Source organism: Ammodytes marinus (assembly GCF_949987685.1).
Source record: "Ammodytes marinus genome assembly, chromosome: 4".
Classification (NCBI taxonomy): Eukaryota; Metazoa; Chordata; class Actinopteri; order Uranoscopiformes; family Ammodytidae; genus Ammodytes; species Ammodytes marinus.
Window position 1 is genome coordinate 16,685,277 of NC_137233.1, and position 19,396 is coordinate 16,704,672.

General features: G+C 39.4%; 2 protein-coding genes and 1 long non-coding RNA gene across 3 annotated transcripts; 1 reads left to right on the top strand and 2 right to left on the bottom strand.

Annotated features, from left to right (window-relative positions):
• Positions 1-2,101: 2,101 nt before the first annotated feature.
• Positions 2,102-3,449, bottom strand: LOC307248864. The gene is made up of 2 exons (XR_013844816.1): positions 3,213-3,449; positions 2,102-2,532 (listed from the first exon to the last, which is right to left on the bottom strand). It is a non-coding gene; the product is annotated as an uncharacterized lncRNA (long non-coding RNA).
• Positions 3,450-5,538: 2,089 nt separating this feature from the next.
• ppil1 (peptidylprolyl isomerase (cyclophilin)-like 1) lies at positions 5,539-10,568 on the bottom strand. Its single transcript, XM_080026191.1, has 4 exons — positions 10,381-10,568; positions 9,584-9,738; positions 6,224-6,292; positions 5,539-5,831 (listed from the first exon to the last, which is right to left on the bottom strand). The coding sequence occupies exons 1-4, from the start codon at positions 10,434-10,436 to the stop codon at positions 5,611-5,613; spliced, it is 501 nt and encodes a 166-aa protein (XP_079882317.1). The 5' UTR covers positions 10,437-10,568; the 3' UTR covers positions 5,539-5,610.
• A 2,165-nt stretch (positions 10,569-12,733) lies between these two features.
• On the top strand, positions 12,734-17,615 carry eno1b (enolase 1b, (alpha); the record flags this gene model as incomplete). Its single annotated transcript, XM_080026897.1, has 11 exons — positions 12,734-12,818; positions 12,954-13,049; positions 13,625-13,683; positions 13,831-13,900; positions 14,396-14,529; positions 14,648-14,870; positions 15,289-15,486; positions 15,758-15,959; positions 16,871-16,979; positions 17,208-17,266; positions 17,546-17,615. 11 exons carry the CDS (start codon positions 12,734-12,736, stop codon positions 17,613-17,615), a joined length of 1,305 nt encoding a protein of 434 aa, XP_079883023.1.
• Between the last annotated feature and the right edge of the window lie 1,781 nt (positions 17,616-19,396).

Sequence of the window (19,396 nt, forward strand, 5' to 3'; positions counted from 1 at the left end):
CCGCCTCCTGTTATGTCTGTAACACAGATCGTAGACGGTTGAGGGAATATAAAATAAGATAATATTTTTGATGTTATAACAAAGCAAGGTTGCCTAGGATTGGAAGGGTTGAGATGCTATGAGGTCATGAAGATTAAACACATCTACGCACTGTGTTATCAACAATTGCTGAAGAGAGACTGCCTCTCTTCAGTCATATCTGCAGTCCTGTGAATGCTGGCTTGCAACCAATAAAGATCTACTGAAAATGGGAAAATTGTGTCACATGGTTTTTAATTATCAACTTTCATCTGCACTAGACAAACTGATATTTCAGTTTCCATAACAGTAACCAAGAGCATACAACTGTCAATCCTAACAATTTATTTTTGGAAAACCGACAGCAAATGGTTGCTAGTCCTTTTGTCCCTAGATTACTGTATTCGTACCTGAATTGTCCTTACTTTTGGTATTGAACAAGTATTGAACAAAACCAAAAGTGTACTAAACAGTAAAAAAAATGATATACACCAATTAGTTGATATCTTCTTGTTTACCTGTTATAATAGTGCTGCAAATAACAACCATTCATATTATCGAGTAATGTGCTGATTATTTTCTCAATTAATTCTAAGGTCTATAAAACATTAAAAAAAAAGTTGGGACGTTATGTAAAACGTGAATAAAACAGAATGTGATAATTTCCTAATCTTTTTGACATGTATTCAATATAAAACAGTACATACACATCATATGTATTTGTTTAAACTGATAAACGTTATTGTTTTTTGTAAATATACACACATTTTAAATTTTGGGCCTGCAACACATTTCAAAAAAGTTAAATCACCCTTTCTGTTAAAGGGAAAATTCGCCGATTTTCAACCTTAACTCATCTACCATAATATCCTTTGGGTTGCATTATATCCCCGTGTATTTTTTCAACATCGTCCGTTTCGCGGGGGCCGAGCTTCAAAAATCCATTCACCGGTGACGTTTCTGTGACGTTTCCGTGTCAAGGAAGAGCTCGTGCAGACTACAGACTCTTGGAGCCGAGCTCACCAACCCCCCTCTCTGTGAATCCAGGGGGCGGGCTCTAAAAGCACGTGCGAACCAAAACAAACCGTCTGTCCATGCCCATGGTCCGTGACAGTTTACTTGTATCATTTCCTGCATTGAAAATTGCATCTTTTCACACGGGCACAGACGATATGGATGAGGATACTTTAAAAAGTGTGTTGGCTGACTGGAATGAACCAGCAGGGTATTTAGTTGGGCCAGAGAAGCCTACACTGCTGAAGAAATTCAGCGAGGAAATACAGTATGCAGAGAGGCCGAGGCTGCAGCTGTTTCAGCCTTGGTTAGGGTTAGCCTTGTAAGACAATACAACTGGACCACCATTAGAAACCGAGAGACATTTTCAATATCCCAAAAATAATTTGGAAAAGACAACAAATACCAGCAAGACCGGGAGGGCAGATGATCATTGAGTGAGTAACACTATTTTTTTCTAGCATGTTGTAACGTTATCTTTGTCACATTGTGTTGTCTGAGCCATTGCACTGATGTTGCACTTAGCATGTCTATAGCACTTTTCAGAAGAACCCTTTACAACAGGTCAAATAAAATGACCAGTCTTTTGTTCTTACATTGGCTGCTATTGTTACATTATAGCTTTGTGGAGAGTAACCACTTGTTTTGTGTTTTAATTTCTTTAGACATAATCGACTTGTCACACGTCGGTTCTTGATTGAGTGGGTGCTCCAAAGGGGAGATACTTGGCAAGGGCACCGCATCGTCTTACCTGATTGTGTCATACAGCGCATCAGAGCCAAATATCCATCTCCAAATGGTCACTACAGGCGACAGGCTGAAGAAGACGCTACGTAGAAGCTACGGATGAGCTATGATCAAATATTTTGACCTGTAAATACTGCTGCTAACTATGGACACTGATTGAGATTTAATCATGTGAAAATGTGTCAATTCTCCTTGACTGTATTTACAAATAAAAATAATTTTGTATAAACATGATTGTTTTTTGTCATTGCATAGGTAACCATTTTAATACATAGGTTTGACTTATCAACTAAAAGTGAAATAGTTTCAGAGAATCAAACACTTTATAAGGCATAGATAGAGTTTAATATAACAAGCAAGTAAAACAGTGTGCATTATTCTACACACAACTGTAAAGTATGTACATATACAAATGTAAAAAAGAAAAATAACATTTTCAAAAGCTTTGAGTTTCCAGTGTGTTGGGAAAAACAATTGTAGCATAATGCTTCCTTCGTCAAGTTACTGTTGAAATATTGAGTGATGTTTAGCAGCAGCTTCTTCTGTAGTTGGTTTTGGACATGTTGTGAGGGAGGGCAGGCTGAGGGAGCTGTAGTGATGATGTCAGCACTTTGCAGGCAGCAGTCCCTTCTTCATGTGATGACGAGTTCTACGAGGGATGCTCTGAAGTGGTGCGTGTGTGCGGGATGTAAACAGTCTTCACAACAGAGTGCGTGGTCCTCGGACAATACACCATCTTCCTTTGGACCTCACCTGAAATGACAAATTATGATTGTATCACAAGGCCAGCACTGAAGAGATGACAAAAGAAAAATCAATGTGTTATACTGTAAAGATAATGTTGCTGTTGCAATAAATATATAAAACAGACAAACCACTATGTAACCATAGATAGGTCAGTCAGTTAGTGCACTAACACAATAGTAGTCTTTTGTCTAAGAAGACATCATGTTTATATTAGCAGCCAAGCCTACTGTATGCCAGGGTGTGGCTATGCATTTGCATTAGGAAGAGCCAAGACGACACAAGACTAGGGACATCAGTGCTAATCACCCAGCCATCACCATCAGCATAGCAATTGTTTATGGTTTTGGAAAGCTGATCATTTTAACGACATCGCTAATAACCATGCACATGGAAAACAAACACACAGTCACACACAAACAGTCTTGCAAATGCAACTAAATCTTCCTCAAGGATACACAGAGGGGCCTACTGCCCCCCTCACGAGTTCACTTCTAACTTTAGCTTAGCGGCTAAGGTAACTTGGCTACAGCTACAACCGGTAGACTAATTCCTCCTTGCCCCATCTATCAGCCTTACACCGGGACACAATATTCAACAGCGGTGTGGGCAGCACAGTTATTAATGTAGGGGAAACACTGATACTAACTACAGTAGGCTACTATGCAATTTAGCTCACGTTAGCTTACCTTTATTCGGATTCTTTTTCCCGGGGCTGGGGCTATGCATCACGCCGGTGAATAGGCAACAGGTAGGGCCTAGTATCTTCAGCTTACGCTTACTCCTGCTTCTTTTCTGTTTCCTAAAGTTGGCGCATCTAGGCACATTATAGGACGGCATGTTTTCTTTGTGGTAGTAGTCCAACAGTGAAATAATACGAAGCGCGCTATTACTGTACTGCTTACACGGGTCAGGTCCGTGCTGTGTTTATGTCCCCATGGTAACGCGAGCAGCTCGGAATCTGGGCAGGCTGCAGAGCGTACCCCCCCCGCGCAATGCATCCTGGGGCCTGTAGGAACTGTAAAAACGGCTACGTCAGCCCCGCGTCATCAGTTTAAATCCGAAATCATTGTGCTCTCTGCCAATTCGGATCAATTTTTGGGGGGCTTTTTTCAATAGACTACTAATATACTCGGCCCTGATATACCATTCACATGAAAATGGGCGAATTTTCCCTTTAACAACACAGGGTAAGCTTTTGGGAACAGAGGACATTAATTGTTGAAACTTTGAATGCAAAATTATTTCCCATTCTTGCTTGAAATAGATTTTCAGATGCTCAACATTTCGTCATCTCCATTGTGATATTTTGTGCTTCACAATGCACCACATTTTTTCAATGGGACACAGGTATGGACTGCAGACAGGCCAGTCTAGTACCCGCACTCCGAATCTGGCTCGATATGTCTTGCTTAAATAAGTAGGGGATGTCCCTGAAATAGAATTTGTTTGGATGGCAGCACGTTGCTCCAAAACCTGTACGTACTTCTCAGCATTAATGGTGCCTTCATAGATGGGTAAGTTACAAATGCCATGGGCAGTAACCCACCCCCCATCACAAACGCTTTCCAATTTTGGATTGGCAACAATCTGGGTGGCCCTTTTCCTCTGGAGCACAGAGGACACAATGTCCATGATTTACAAAAACAATTTGAAATGTAGACTCATCAAACCACAGCACACTGTTCCACTTAGCGTCAGTCTATCTCAGATGAGCCCAGGCCAAGAGAAGTCTGCAGTATTTGTGGATGTTGTTGATTTATGTCTTTCACTTTGCATGGTATAGTCTTATCTTTCATTTGTGGATGTAGTGACAAACCGTGTTTACCGACAATGGTTTTAAGAAGTGTTCTATGGCCTATGTACTAATATCCTTTACAAAATCATGTCATTTTTTAATGCAGTGCCATCTGAGGTCGTGGGCATTACATTTTAATGTTGGACCTTGCCCCTTATGTGCAGAGATTTCTCCAGATTCTCTAAATATTTTTGTATTATATTATGGACTGTAGATGGTGAAATCCTTAAATTCTTTGCAGGGATGTTGTTTTTAAACTGTTTGACTGTTTTACTCTGCAGTTCTTCCCAAAGTGGTAAGCCTCACCCCATTATTGCTTGTGAAGACTGAACCTTAAGTGATGCCCCTTTAACATTCTACAGCTTTCCCAATTCTTTAATGCCCCCGTCCCAAATGTTTTGAAATGTGTTGCTGGCATCAAATTAGGAATACGCATATATTTACAAAAAACAATGAAATAGATAGGGTAAAACATAAAAGTTCTCTTATCAGACCATCCCACAGTCCAAAAGCGCTACATATATTCAGTTTACTTTAAAGATAAAGAAAAGCTTGGCTTTTTATTTAATTTTTATTAACAATCAATTACTAAAATTATTTTAGTAATTGCTATTTTAAATGGCAGCCAATTGTTTATCAATCAACTAATCAATAATAATGACTTGTTGCAGCTCTACTTTATATTGATTTGAATGGACAGAATGGTTCAACAAACAAAAAACAACATCGATTTCACACAAATCCAACTTGATATTAGCACAAGAAATGCTGGTTATGAGGAAAAACGTTACAAGTTGGTAAAAATTGTATCGTTTTACATTTAAGTTAGATTTTTTAGTTGTGAATGAAATTGAAAGCATAAACAATGAAGGTAAGGATTCATGCCTCAACGTTCAGTAAAAGTACAGTACATTCAGAATAAATGGAACTTCTCTTCTGTATCGGTAGCTGTGTATCTGAATCTGATGAAAATGGGGGCGGGACCTGATAAGCCTTTGGCTTCTCCTGTTACCTTTCGGACCATAACACAAAGAAATATGTATGAATATGTGAAAGAGAAAATTGTGTATTGTGTGAAATTGTCCGAAAGAATAATAAATAAATAAATTTGGATTTGAATATTTGTCTGTTGCACAAACCTTTCAGTTGGTGCTAGTTCAATATTTTCATGGACTTAAGCTTGCCATGTTGCACAATTAAGAAACATGAATGCTACATATAGACACATTTAACATTTATTATTGAAATACATCATATCACTGTGAAAAAAGAATTATAATAACACTGTTTTAATTGGGTAGACTAGCTCTGATGATTTTGATATCATCAACTGGCCGATCTTGACCGATTGTCTCTACCATCCCAATCCGGTTCAGCAATGCCATTCCTTTTAATACTCTTCCAAAAATAGTGTGCTTTCCATCCAACCACTGAGTGGGTCCGAGAGTGAGGAAGAACTGGCTTCCATTTGTGTCCGGTCCTGCATTGGCCATCGCCAGAATACCCGCACCTAACAGACATACATTCAATGTTTATCATGTTGTGACATTTCGATGTTACAATTCTCTCAAGTATCACATAGATATTGAACGTTTGGAATCTGTTACGCATAGTTGGTCCTTTGGAATCAGATTCCAAATAATGAAATTCACAAAACTTTAATGAATAAATTGAAATATCCACTCAGATGCTAATTTATTAGATACACTAAGCCTAACTAATGTGGTTTGATACAACAGCCTTGCAAAAACAATAATACCTTCAGTTTCACACTGAGAACTGAGTGCTGCTGACACACATAAATTATTGTTAAGTGTGTAAGAGCCTTATCTTTATTTACCAACCTACATTCGTCTCCACATTTCCCACCATGAATTCAAATGTTATTTTTCTACTGATTACCTGTGAATTTCAGTTCTGGGTGGAGCTCGTCTTCAAACTGTTTACCAAATATGGATGCACCGCCACGACCTGTAAGCAGAACAAAGATCAGTAAACTACAGATTCACTCTCAAGGGAGGTGAACCGAACAAAATAACATACAATTATAAATATGTCATAGTCTATATAGAGGATGTGTTTAAATTCTTAATTGTCTTCACCATGTGACCTTCATACTTTGCTGTGAGGTTAGATATGGCTCCATCAATATTTCACACAAATCTAAAGTAAAAGTCGAGGTGAATGGAGTGCCAAGGAGAGATATCATACCAATTTAGCATCGTCACTAAACGGTGGATGAGAAGAGGTTTAGACACACAGCCAACTAACCCGAACAGGAAAAAAGGAGGGCTGTTCGTCTGAAAGGAAATTTGTAAGTGATCGTCCTATTTAGAACTGACTTTGTGCAATGTCTAAGAATGAATCACTCTCCTGGAACACGGAGAAAAACGACAGACAGAACCCAGCATTAAAGGACTGAGTGTAATTCAGTGCATTTTATGTTTTCATTTAACTATTTTATCATAATAATTATTTATTCTTTGCCTTTATATGATAGTTAAAGTGATGCAGGTATGTGCAGTGTTTTCCCCAGCGCTTTATGGCTAAGGCGGCCACCTTACCAACGCCAGCCCCCCGCCTTACCAACGCCAGCCCCCCGCCTTGGGTACCGAGTCATTTTAAGGGGAAAACACATTGTATTATTTCAACTATTGAGTTATTTTTAAAACAGCATGCTAGTGTAGGACAAGATTATTTAATTTCTGAATTTTTAATGCTGCTTTATTTTTATATTTTAAACTGGGAAATATATGTTCCAAAACTATCAATAACCTCTGTATTTAAAAAGTAATCAAGCAAGTAGGCTAATAATAACCATTAATGAATTATAGGCTATCGCATCACAGTAGGCCTATTGTCCACAATAATCGTACAACAGCCCTCATCGAAAAAGGAACTTTAAAAAGTTAAATTTTCACTTTGATGTGCATACACATGTTAAGTGTATGGTCGATTGTTTGTATTTAGTGTGTCTGCATAATATTGCACCCAAACAGTAGAAGTTTTATGTAATTGTGCTTTGTACTGTCTGCATGTTTGCACATAATTTGTACCTGCACATAGCAAACAAAATTGCACAACTGTAAGGTCAGTGTCTGTTGTATTTTTGTATTCCTTTAATGCGCATTGGCATCTTAGAACAAGATAAGCGCGGCACTTTTCTGGGGGAAACAATGATGTGAATATGTGTCTTATCCAGTTGGCTAATGCAGCGCGTCTCCTATTCGCCGCAATTTCTTGACAACTTAAGCTTTTTATTTATTTTGCAGATGGAATTTGACTCATGTCATTGTTCACCTCTAACCAGTTTTTCTTCCTGCATGACACATCCGCTCCCTCTGCTAAGGAAGAAGCAAAAGTAGTCAAAACAAGGACGAGACATAACACAACAGGCCAGAAAACCTTGCCACCTCCCATCAACTTTCCTCAACAGAATAAGACGAATCATCCCCTGTCTCCCCAGTGTTTAAAAGCGCAGCATGGCCATGAAGGATCTGCAGTTACCCTGTACAGTTCTTCGGCCTTTCAGGACACTTCATTTTTAACTTTTTTATATATATATATATATTTTTGGGGCATTTTTATGCTTTATTGATAGTGCAGCGAGACAGAGGTGAAATGGGGCATAGAGGGGAGTGACATGCAGAGAACGACCGCGGGCGGGAAACAAACCCGGATCTGCTGCTGGCCCGGGGAGGGGGGGGGACGACGACGACGACACACCTATAAAGTTGAATTAATTTCAGTAATTCAACTTTATAGGTGAAAATAATATCTTATACAGACTCATTACATACAAAGTGAGATATGTGAAGCCTTTATTTTTTATAATTATGATTATTATGGCTTACAGTTTATAAAAAACCCAAATTCAAAATCTCAGAAAATTAGAATATTACATAAAATCAATAAAAAAAGGATTTTAAATACAGACATGTCGGCCCTCTAGAAAGTATAATCATACATATGTACTAAGTACTTGGTTTGGGCCCCTTTTGCATGAATTATTGCCTAAACGCGGCGTGGCATGGATGCTATCAGCCTGTGGCACTGCTGAGGTGTTATGGAAGCCCAGGTTGCTTTGATGTGGCCTTCAGCTCATCTGTATTGTTGGGTCTGGTGTGTATCATCTTCCTCTTGACAATAGTCCATAGTTTCTCTATGGAGTTCAGGTCAGGAGAGTTGTCTGGCCATTCATGCAGAGTAATACCATGGTCAGTCAACCAGTTACCAGTGGTTTATGGTACCGTGGGCAGGTGCCAAGTCTAGCTGGAAATGGAAATTGTCATCTCCATAAAGCTTGTCAACAGACAGAAGCATGAAGTGCTCTAAAATCTTCTGGTAGATGGCTGTGGTGACTTTGGACTTGATAACACAGTGGACCAACAGCAGCAGATGACATGATACCTCAAATCATCACTGATCCAAATTAAATGTTGCGTTTCATTTGGAAATCAAGGTTCCACAGTCTAGAGGAAGAGTGGAGGGGCACAAAATCCAAGGGGCTTGAAGACCACTGTCAAGTTTCAACAGTCAGTGATGATTTGAGGCACCATGTCATCTGATGGTGTTGGTCCACTGTGTTATCAAGTCCAAAGTCACCACAGCTGTCTACCAGGAGATTTTAGAGCACTTCATGCTTCTGTCTGTTGACAAGCTTTATGGAGATGCTGAATTACTTTTTCCAGCAAGACTTGACACCTGTCCACAGTGCCAAAACCACAAGTACTGTGTTGATTGGCCAGACAACTCTCCTGACCTGAACCCAATAGAGAAACTATGGACTATTGTCAAGAGGAAGATGATACACACCAGACCCAACAATACAGACGAGCTGAAGGCCACTATCAAAGCAACCTGGGCTTCCATAACACCTCAGCAGTGCCACAGACTGATTGCATCCATGCCACACCGCATTTAGGCAATAATTTGTGCAAAAGGGGCCCAAACCAAGTACTTAGTACATATGCATGATTATGCTTTATAGAGGGCCGACATTTCTGTATTTAAAATCCTTTTTTTTATTGATTTTATGTAATATTCTAATTTTCTGAGATTTTGAATTTGGGGTTTTCATAAGCTGTAAACCATAATAATCACAATTATAACAAATAAAGGCTTGAAATATCTCACTTTGAATGTAATGAGTCTATATAATATATTAGTTTCACCATTTAGGTTGAATTACTGAAATAAATGAACTTTTGCACGATATTCAAATTTTTCGAGTTTCACCTGTATATGGATCCCCACACTCACCTGTTCCCGTGGGGTCTCCTCCCTGCACCATGAAGTCTTTGATTATGCGGTGAAACTTGGTGTTGGTGTAGTATCCTCTTCTGGCCAGCTCTGCAAAGTTCTTGCAGGTCTTGGGTGCATGCCTCCAGTACAGCTCAAACACAATGGTCCCCATCCTGCAGGGCATACTCAGCATCAGTATACATTGTCTCTTTAGCTGCACAGGATTTTTGCTCTACAAGACTTTTGGTTGAAAATTGCACCACACATGGGTGAATAAACACATGCAAACAATACCATTGTGTTGACAATGAGCAAATGCAAAGTCATATCTGTTCAAAGCCCTAGAAGAAACTTCAGCATCATCTAAATTAACATAACATCATAAAACAGCTAATTAGCTGTCTTTAACCCTTGTGTAGTCTTGCCTATTCCCATAGTCCCAAGGGTAGAAAATGACCCGCCTTCACAGAGGCCCTAAAATAAAGAAGCTTTATTGAATCTAAACCCAAAAGCTATTTTAGATGAAGAAAAACCAAACTTTGTAAATATCTGTTTTCTTGTGTGTGTGTGTGTTCGTGCACCCTGTTGGTGTACGACGTTCATGGAAATAATTATAAACATTGATTTTTCACTATTTCTAATGCTGCGGTCACTTTAGGGAGAGTCATCAAAATTCAAGATGAAAACAGATTGTTTAAGGGGTTTTCTCTAATGTTAAACACATTGGCAGCGGGTAATTCTTCAAACAAGAGTTCCCTGACTGAATGTTGTGAAGGCTAGCCGAGATAGCATTGAGCACTTTTAATCACACTTACGTCGTGTCCAGAGAGACTGTAGGCGGCTGCCATGTGTCCGGAGGTATCCCTGACATTTTTCACTCCAAACTATACCCTTACGTGCTCTTTAAACAGTTGTTTTTCAATAGAAAAGTAAGTGATTGATCAGCTAAGCACTATTCAATTCATCTCATGGGGAGTTTCTTGTTCGGATGCTGCCGCGCGTTTCCTCTCCCTCTAACAGGAAGTAAGTAAACGACGTACTGCCTTCTGCTGGGCAGAATAGTAACATGTTGGCATTTAGTATTATTCTGTATACGGTCGCGCTGAGCATTCAGCAAATAAAAAAAAGTTTCACACCTTGCATAGCAATTTGAACACCAGGATCTCTTTATGAGAAAAGATCTCGTAATTGCGACATCAGGATCACCCCTCTCATTCATCAATATCCTGCTGGCTGGCTGCAGGACGGCCACGATGACGCTATCCGAAGTTATCAGCCTCGTTTGAGTAGGAGCCGTCTTGCTCAGACCATAGATATTATGACGCGCGTCTTGCTGAGCGCACAGCAAAAAGGCTGCAAAAATGCTGTGCGCTCAGCAAGACGAGCGTCATAATTGCGCAGGTCTAGCAAGACGGCTCCTTCTCAAACGAGGCTATCGTCTATCGTATTCCTGAACAGTCCCAATGACTTTAGATGTTGACATACTCATAATGCCCTCCTCACTTTTAAGAAACATCAATATTTCCCAATGCCTTATTCCTAGCTGATGAATGAGAGGGGTGATCCCGATGTAGCAGGCCTATATTTTCTCATTCAATTTTCTCATTTCAAACCCATATGTTTCCAGTCTACAGCAAAAATAAAGGAATTGGCCTCAATGTTTCAATACTTTTGGAGGGGACTATAGCCTACAGTAGGCTAAAAATATTATTTACTTCGCAGCAACAAAGGTAGCGGCGTCTATTTGCATTGTTTCCACCATCGTTATCAGAGATATGACATAGGCCTATGTTTGTTTGTTTTTAATGTTATTCTGTCAACAGGCTGTTGTCTTTTATATGTCTGTGTTCCGTGCATGGTGACGCTCTAAACGGAAGTGTTGTGTTTGTGTACTGGATAAAAGTTGGAGAAGCTCATACTTTCCTCTAAGTTTTAAATACTTACTATATCACTTTGTTTGAGACATTTGTCTGATAGACACGTTACTTTGCCAGAAAATAAACTTTTCAGATTGTTAATGAGATGCAGTGCTAACAACAACCAAACATTTTAAAAGTATGTCCACTGTTTTCAGGGTCAATATTCACTATTGAAAGAAGTCATATTTTAAATAACAACAGTGGTCCATATTGGCTGATATACACCATTATATACTAGGCTATACACAGTCAATTAATACAAAAAAAATGTATTCCACCAATTTCCATAATAAAAACATTGAATCTTAAATATATATATATATATTTATATACTTACTTTTACTTTCTACTACCCAATAAAATACATAGAAAAGTTCACACACCACCAAACGCTCTTATTTTCTAGATGTCTAGTTTCTATACTAACATTGGATCTCATAAAAAGCCTACAGATAAAAGCCTCAGGGTCTGATGTGCAACTGTGTCAAGAGATCCCACAGCCATGTTATCATCAGCCCTGAGAGTCTTCTTAAGACCTTGCAGTACACTCTTGGACGTTTGACCTCCAATATCAATTCGACTAGAGACTAAACTTTGGACTTCATAGCACAGACTTAAAACTTACTTGTGAAAACAATAACTCTTGCCCTGCTGTGTCTAATACATTTGTAAGTTGGAAGAGGAATTGCAGTCGTTCTTGTCTGTGGCTCACCGACTCTGCCAAAAGAGTTACATTGGCATGTTAGCCTGTTAGTTTATCTGGCGAGCAGAGGGAAGGATTAATGGGGATATCGTGTCTTGTGGTAGTGAATGGCAGATCGCGGCTTTGATATGGAATAAATCCTGTATATCAAAGGTGCATCCTGAGGTGCTTATATTTAAATTGGTATACATTTTACTGGAACACACAGGTAGTTGTAGATGCAAGCCAAACCATTCTTTGAATGATACCGAAATTGCTGCATACTTGCAGCCATGTGATTAATCAGATGAGAAGGTCTAATCCAATTAGGATGGTAGCATGCTGGTTACCACGCCTAAGCTTGCAGCTAGGTCAGGATATTTTTGTGAGTAAGCCCCAAGGAGGAAAGAGGGTACAATAGCTGAGCCAATAGCACCAGACGAATAGACTTTCTGGAAAGCACAAAGCATTGTGTGATAGCATTGTTACTGGCTGTGGGGCACGTTTGTCAAGATCGCTGGCTAATTATAAGTTCAACTTCTTCGTTTAATCTCAAGGTCTCACACCATGTCCATTCTCAAGATCCATGCCCGAGAGATTTTTGATTCTCGTGGAAACCCCACCGTAGAGGTCGACCTTCACACTGACAAAGGTAGGAAACGATGTATGAAAAAATGTACAACAGATCCCCTATGTGCCTTGATAATTTTTTTTAGTTGAATTACATCTTGGGATTCTCAAGTTGCTACTCTTGTTTCCTCTTTGTGCTTCCATGTGTATTTCACAGGCTTGTTTAGGGCAGCTGTACCAAGTGGTGCATCTACTGGGATCTACGAAGCCTTGGAGCTCAGGGACAATGACAAGACGCGCTACCTTGGGAAAGGTTTGTACTCTATTTTCTTTTATGTTAATTGTTCACTTTTAATAGCAAACAATTTGTTGAATACCAGGTTGTTTTACCATAGACCACTATATGTAATAACGTTATTTCCTTTTTGCAGTTTGGGGCATAATTCCATTTAAGGGGGGGAAAAATACTTCTTATTTTCTAAATTTGTCAATCATTTTTATCCTCCTCTCTTCCTCTTTGACAGATTTGAAATGGTTAGTGTATTTGCCTGTCTTTCTTACTTAAAAACTGAGTTGTGCATTTGACAGTATAACAATTAACTAGTTACACCATATGGCTATAACAGCTGATCAGTTAAGGCTTTTGGCAATTAGAGACATGGTGAATTGTCAGTAAAGCATGCTCTCTCACTACAGTGTTGATGTTGAGCCTATGGATTGAACTATAAAATAGAACTATGTCTAATTAGAGAAATTGTGTTTTCTTTATTTAAGCCAAAAAGTATTTCTATTGCATGACTCACTGTATGCGTATTTATGAAACAAGTTGCATGCGTTCTAAATCGTCTTTATTATTAGAATAATCAGACTAATCTGTCCTTCACACAGGAGTCTCACAGGCTGTAGAACACATAAATTCAACTCTTGCAGTTGCACTTGTAGGCCAGGTAAGAAAATAATTCTCCCACCCTGTCTCTTTCTGTGTTTTGTTTCCCAGAGATTTTAAAACCTTAACCTTAAAATAAATTGTTGTTTATTGTTGTAGCGTGTGTATAATGTGAATCTTTACCAACGTGTTATTTCCGTCTCCTCAGGATGTATCAGTGGTTGAGCAAGAGAAAATTGACCAGATGATGATTGACCTCGATGGTACAGAGAACAAATGTAGGTGACTATAGTTTGACTGTCTTTACTGCGTGGTTCTAAAAGCTTAAGACGTTTTAAGATCATTGTTCTGCTGCATTTTGTGGCGTCTCCAGTTATATTGATGCATGTCAAGTACAGAAATCACAAGTGAAATTATTATGAATATTATTAGTAGTAATGAGTCATCAATTAAAGCTGGGGTGGAGGATTTGTGGAGAAAATGGCAGTTGGGATAGAGATTCGAATCCAAATACCTCAACCGCTCCACTTGTTCTCTTTGGTCCCTCCCCTATGGTCCCTCCCTGACACGCTCTACACCAACAAAGTCTAGCCAAAGTGAATGGACAGTCCCAACAGCCAATAAGAACAGAGAATCGGAGCCTCGCTCTGATTGGTCAAAGTGTACAGCTCATGTTAACTTTGACCAATCAGAAATCATACCCCCGCTTTAATACTCAATACATCAAAGTATAATATGTATTCAAAATGTATTTTCTTCTCTACTCCAAACAGCCAAATATGGAGCAAATGCCATCCTGGGGGTGTCCCTTGCTGTTTGCAAAGCCGGTGCTGCAGAGAAAGGTGTCCCCCTGTATCGTCATATCGCTGACCTTGCAGGAAACCCCCAGGTCATATTGCCCGTACCGGTGAGGATCTGTGTGTCAAATGAACTTCATGGTATTTTCCCTCCTCATTATTCTGTTCACCCTCCACTTCATTGGGAAGTCACAACTCTTGTTTTCTCTCCATCTCCACCTTCACAAGGCCTTCAATGTGATCAATGGTGGCTCTCATGCCGGCAACAAGCTCGCCATGCAGGAGTTCATGATCCTGCCAGTCGGCGCAAGCACCTTCAAAGAAGCCATGCGCATTGGAGCCGAGGTCTACCACAATCTGAAAAACGTCATTAAGAAGAAATATGGCCAGGATGCAACAAATGTGGGCGATGAAGGTGGCTTTGCTCCAAACATCCTTGAGAACAAAGAAGGTATATAAGAGAGTTGTGATTTCATTTGAGGTACTAATGCATTAAACTCTGTTACAAGCTCAAGATTAGCACAGATTGAAGATTTCAGGAGTTTACACAGTAAAAGAAAATACCGCAATACATTTTAAATGTTACTGTACAAAATAGTGCAATTTAAGACCATCACAATATGCGGATTAAAAAATGACAAAACAGTTAAAATGTCTATTTCGTAGGTAATATTTGTTACAGGACTGTTAAATTGGATTGCATTACAGTGTTTAGCGCTTCCAATTTTTTTCTGGTCATTCAGTCTGGAAATCCTCATCAATCATCAACCCCAGCTACAGCAATTCTGTCTCTGATGTCTCCTGTGGTGTTGTATAGCATATCATAATAAGTTACACTACAACTCATTATATCATACTTAACTCTACAGCTCTGGAGTTAATAAAGGAGGCCATCTCCAAAGCAGGATACACAGATGAGGTTGTGATCGGCATGGATGTGGCAGCATCTGAATTCTACAGGGACGGAAAATACGACCTGGACTTCAAGTCTCCCGATGACCCGAGCCGTTACATCACTCCCGATGAGTTGGCTGATCTCTACAAGAGCTTTGTGAAGGATTATCCCGGTAACCTCTGACAATTACTCTATTTTACACATTAGCATACGTAGAGCAGGACACACAACATATTATCAATAATCAGCACTAACGTACAGTCACAAGTGAAGGGATCTGTCTATTCCTTTTCCATAGCTTTAATCTGTTCATACATACATTTTCTATTGGTTTGTTAACGAGCTGCCTGTTTTAGTTTGAAGGATGTTTTTGTTTTTTTAATGAAAGAACAGCCAAGCATCAGTTCAAGCCGTACTGACGTGTGCATGTTTTGCCCTCATAGTTGTTTCCATTGAGGATCCCTTCGACCAAGATGACTGGGAAGCTTGGTCCAACTTCACCGGAAGCACAGACATCCAGGTTGTCGGAGACGATCTCACTGTGACCAACCCTACTCGCATCAGCAAAGCTGTGGAAGAGAAGGCCTGCAACTGTCTGCTCCTGAAAGTCAACCAGATCGGCACAGTCACTGAGTCTATGCGAGCGTAAGTCAACACTTTGCAATGTGAGATACAGTAAATATTGGAATATATACCCAACAAAGACCTTTATCGTCTAGAGCAGTGGTTTTCAAACTGTGGGATGCCCCCCATACTGGGTATGGCAGGGGGGGCGCGAATATGAATATGTTTTTTTTTTTTTGAGTTTGTGTTTTTTATATTAAGATCACGGCATAGCTGGACAAGAGTTCTTCTGCTTCGTTCCTCTCACTGCATTTAAATGCATTCATTATATTACAGAGAAATAGGTCTCGTTAAAGAAAAAGAGCACCAAGCCCAACCCAGAGGACCCTGCATAATTTTTTTTATGTTAAATTAATATTTTTATGGAAAATCCATATGTCTTTCTTCAATAGCTTCTAATTCATCAGACCCAGTGTCTCCAAATTATTTGTTCACACAAAATTCCTCATATTTAGCCTCTTAATTTTCCTCTCAAAGTGCACCAGATTCATGCATTTCGCTTTAAAAAGGTGAAAAAAAAATCTCCCGGGGGGCAAACCCCCGGACCTCCCTTTTCCTCCATCAGGACATTGGAGGCTATAGGGAAAAAACACTGGGTGTGTGAATGACATTTCACTAGTCAATAATTTGGGCAAGTCTGCCTATCTTTCTCACTCTGCTGCACATTCAGTCACTACTATCCATGCTTAAAGGAAGCAGGATTAAAACACTGGATTAAGATGCTAAAATGTATTAAAACAATGTGTTTAAAAACGCACAAAAATGTTTAGAATGTTTCAAAAATATGTTTAAATTTGTAAAAAAAAATTGGGGGGGGGGGGCTCCGCTGAAATTTGTTCTCTGAGGGGGGGCTCACTCTCTCACACTTTGAAAACCCCTGGTCTAGAGGTTGATAGACGTCTCTCCGCAAAATGTATTTCCTCCACCTGCAGGTGTAAGATGGCTCAGGAAAGCGGTTGGGGTGTGATGGTTAGCCATCGTTCTGGAGAGACCGAGGACACCTTCATAGCAGACTTGGTGGTCGGCTTGTGCACAGGACAGGTATATGTTCGGATCATAAACGCATTTATTGTACAAGTGTGTCTATTGAGAAACCTAATAAATAAAATCATGGTTTTAACTCCACTGTCTGTATATATTTGGAAATAATTTCCAGTTCATAACTTACTCTGAGAAAAGTCTGAATGAAATCATAATGACATGACAAACACCATGATTAATGGATACATTGAATTCCTTTGGTTGAAACATTTTGTGACTGACTTACAGATCAAGACTGGGGCTCCCTGTCGCTCTGAGCGCTTGGCCAAATACAACCAGATTCTTAGGTAAGTCTCTTTCTTTGACAAATTAAGATATAAAATACAGGCGTTACCTTTTTTTTAATTGTTAAAAAAAAAATCCTAACAACAACAACTTCTTACTGAACTACAACCACATATTTGTGCTGTGTTTATTACATTTTTATAAAATAATATTTCCACTTGTTTTGGTTCTTTATCCGTCTATTTAATTACTGTGAAACATATGGTGTCCGCACACAATTTAGTAAAGGAATTCATTGAAGTGAGGGAAAATTAACTTTGAAAATGTTTCTCTGACTGTAGAATTGAAGAGGAGCTGGGAGACGAGGCCCTTTTTGCTGGAAAAAAATTCAGAAACCCATTGGCTGAGTAAATGTCCTCAGCATTTCCTTCACAGACAAGTGGATTTATACACACAAATCCATGATAACACCTTGCATAGTAATGGATCAAAGCAATAATGGTTGATGTAAAGAGGCTCGTACAATTAATTGTGGTAATGCATTCATAGAGAAAACATACTGTAGTTATCATGTCATCTACTGTATCCTGTGTTGTTTGTTGATATGGAATAAAGATTATTGACCTGTTTAAACATCTTTGGTTATTTCAGTGATTTAAATAGATAAAATAAAGTGAAACAACGGTCTCATTATGAAGCTAGAGAAGGACCTGAAAAGTCCATAATCAAACCAAAATATTGTAAAAGGTGCATAAGTTAAGCACTGCAAATGTGTTATCTGCTGATAGAGATAATTATTGACACATTAGTTTAAAAGAATAGTTAAACATTTTGAATGTTAAGCTTTTTGCCTCCCTCTTCAGGTTCAAGAAAAGGTGACACAGAAACCATTCCTAACTGCATGCATTTTTGATGAAGAAATGAGGAAAGGTCGCTTATCCAGGTTAGCTTAGCTCAAACACTGGTAGTCAAGGGGAGCAAGTCGAAAGATAAACTTTACAACATCACTTATAGCTCCTGTGTGCTTGTTGGGATGAGAAGACGTAGGCTAGCTGATGCATGTCTCTAGAATATCTAACGTCAAACTAATTTCACCACAGTTCTGGATAGAGAGCCATCGCGTGCACATCCTGGTTTCTTTCCAGTGTGTATTTGATTCTAAAATGGCATAATGTGTAAAAATATACAGTTGATCACAAAATAACGTTGTAAATAAACAAGTCCCAACAAGCACACAGGAGCTTTTAGTGATGTTGTAAAGTTTTATCTTTTGACCTGCTCCCGTTGTTTGAGCTAAGCTAACCTAGATGAGCGACCTATGCCCATTCCTATATCAAAACTGCACGCACAGTTACAGGACGATATACACTCACCGGCCACTTGATTAGGTACAGCGGTTCATTTTCTTGTTAACACATATAACTAATCAGCCAATCACATGTCAGTAACTCAATGCATTTTGGCATGTAGACCTGGACAGGACAACTTGTTGAAGTTCAAACCGCGCAACAGAATGGGGAAGAAAGGGGTTTTAAGTGACCTTGAAAATGGCATAGTTGATGGTGCCAGACGGGCTAGTCTGAGTATTTCAGAAACTGCTGATCTACTGGGATTTTCACTCCAAACCATTTCTAGGGTTTACAGAGAATGGTCCGAAAAAGAAAAAATATCCAGTGAGTGGCATTTGTGTGGACATAAAATGCCTTGTTGAAGTCAGAGGTCAGTGGAGGATGGGCATACTGGTTCAAGATGAGAGAAAGGCAACAGTAACTCAAATAACCACTCGTTACAACCAGGGTATGCAGAATACCATTTCTGAACGCAAAACACGACCAACCTTGAAGCAGATGGGCTACAGCAACAGAGGACCCCAGCAGGTGCCACTCCTGTCAACTAAAAACAGGAAAATGAGGCTACGATTCTCACAGGATCACTGATATTGGACAATAGAAGATTGAGAAATCATGCCTGGTCTGATGAGTCTCGATTTCAGTTGCGACATTCAGATGGCAGGTTCAGAATTTGGCGTATACAACATGAAAGTATGGATCCATCCTGCCGTGCACCATCAACCATGCCACGTTCAAAGTCACCTAAACCCCCTTTCGTCCCCATTCTGATGCTCGGTTTGACTTCAGTACATTGTCTTGACCACGTCTACATGCCTAAATGCATTATAATGCTGCCATATG

Bases quoted from the DNA above. Each gene is read 5' to 3' on its own strand.
- ppil1 (XM_080026191.1), bottom strand. From the start codon at position 10,436: ATGTCAGGGATACCTCCGGACACATGGCAGCCGCCTACAGTCTCTCTG. The intron at 9,739-10,380 runs GTAAGTGTGATT...TATGCCCTGCAG, and splicing joins ACAGTCTCTCTGGACACGAC to GATGGGGACCATTGTGTTTG. The intron at 5,832-6,223 runs GTAATCAGTAGA...TATGTCTGTTAG, and splicing joins CCCAGAACTGAAATTCACAG to GTGCGGGTATTCTGGCGATG.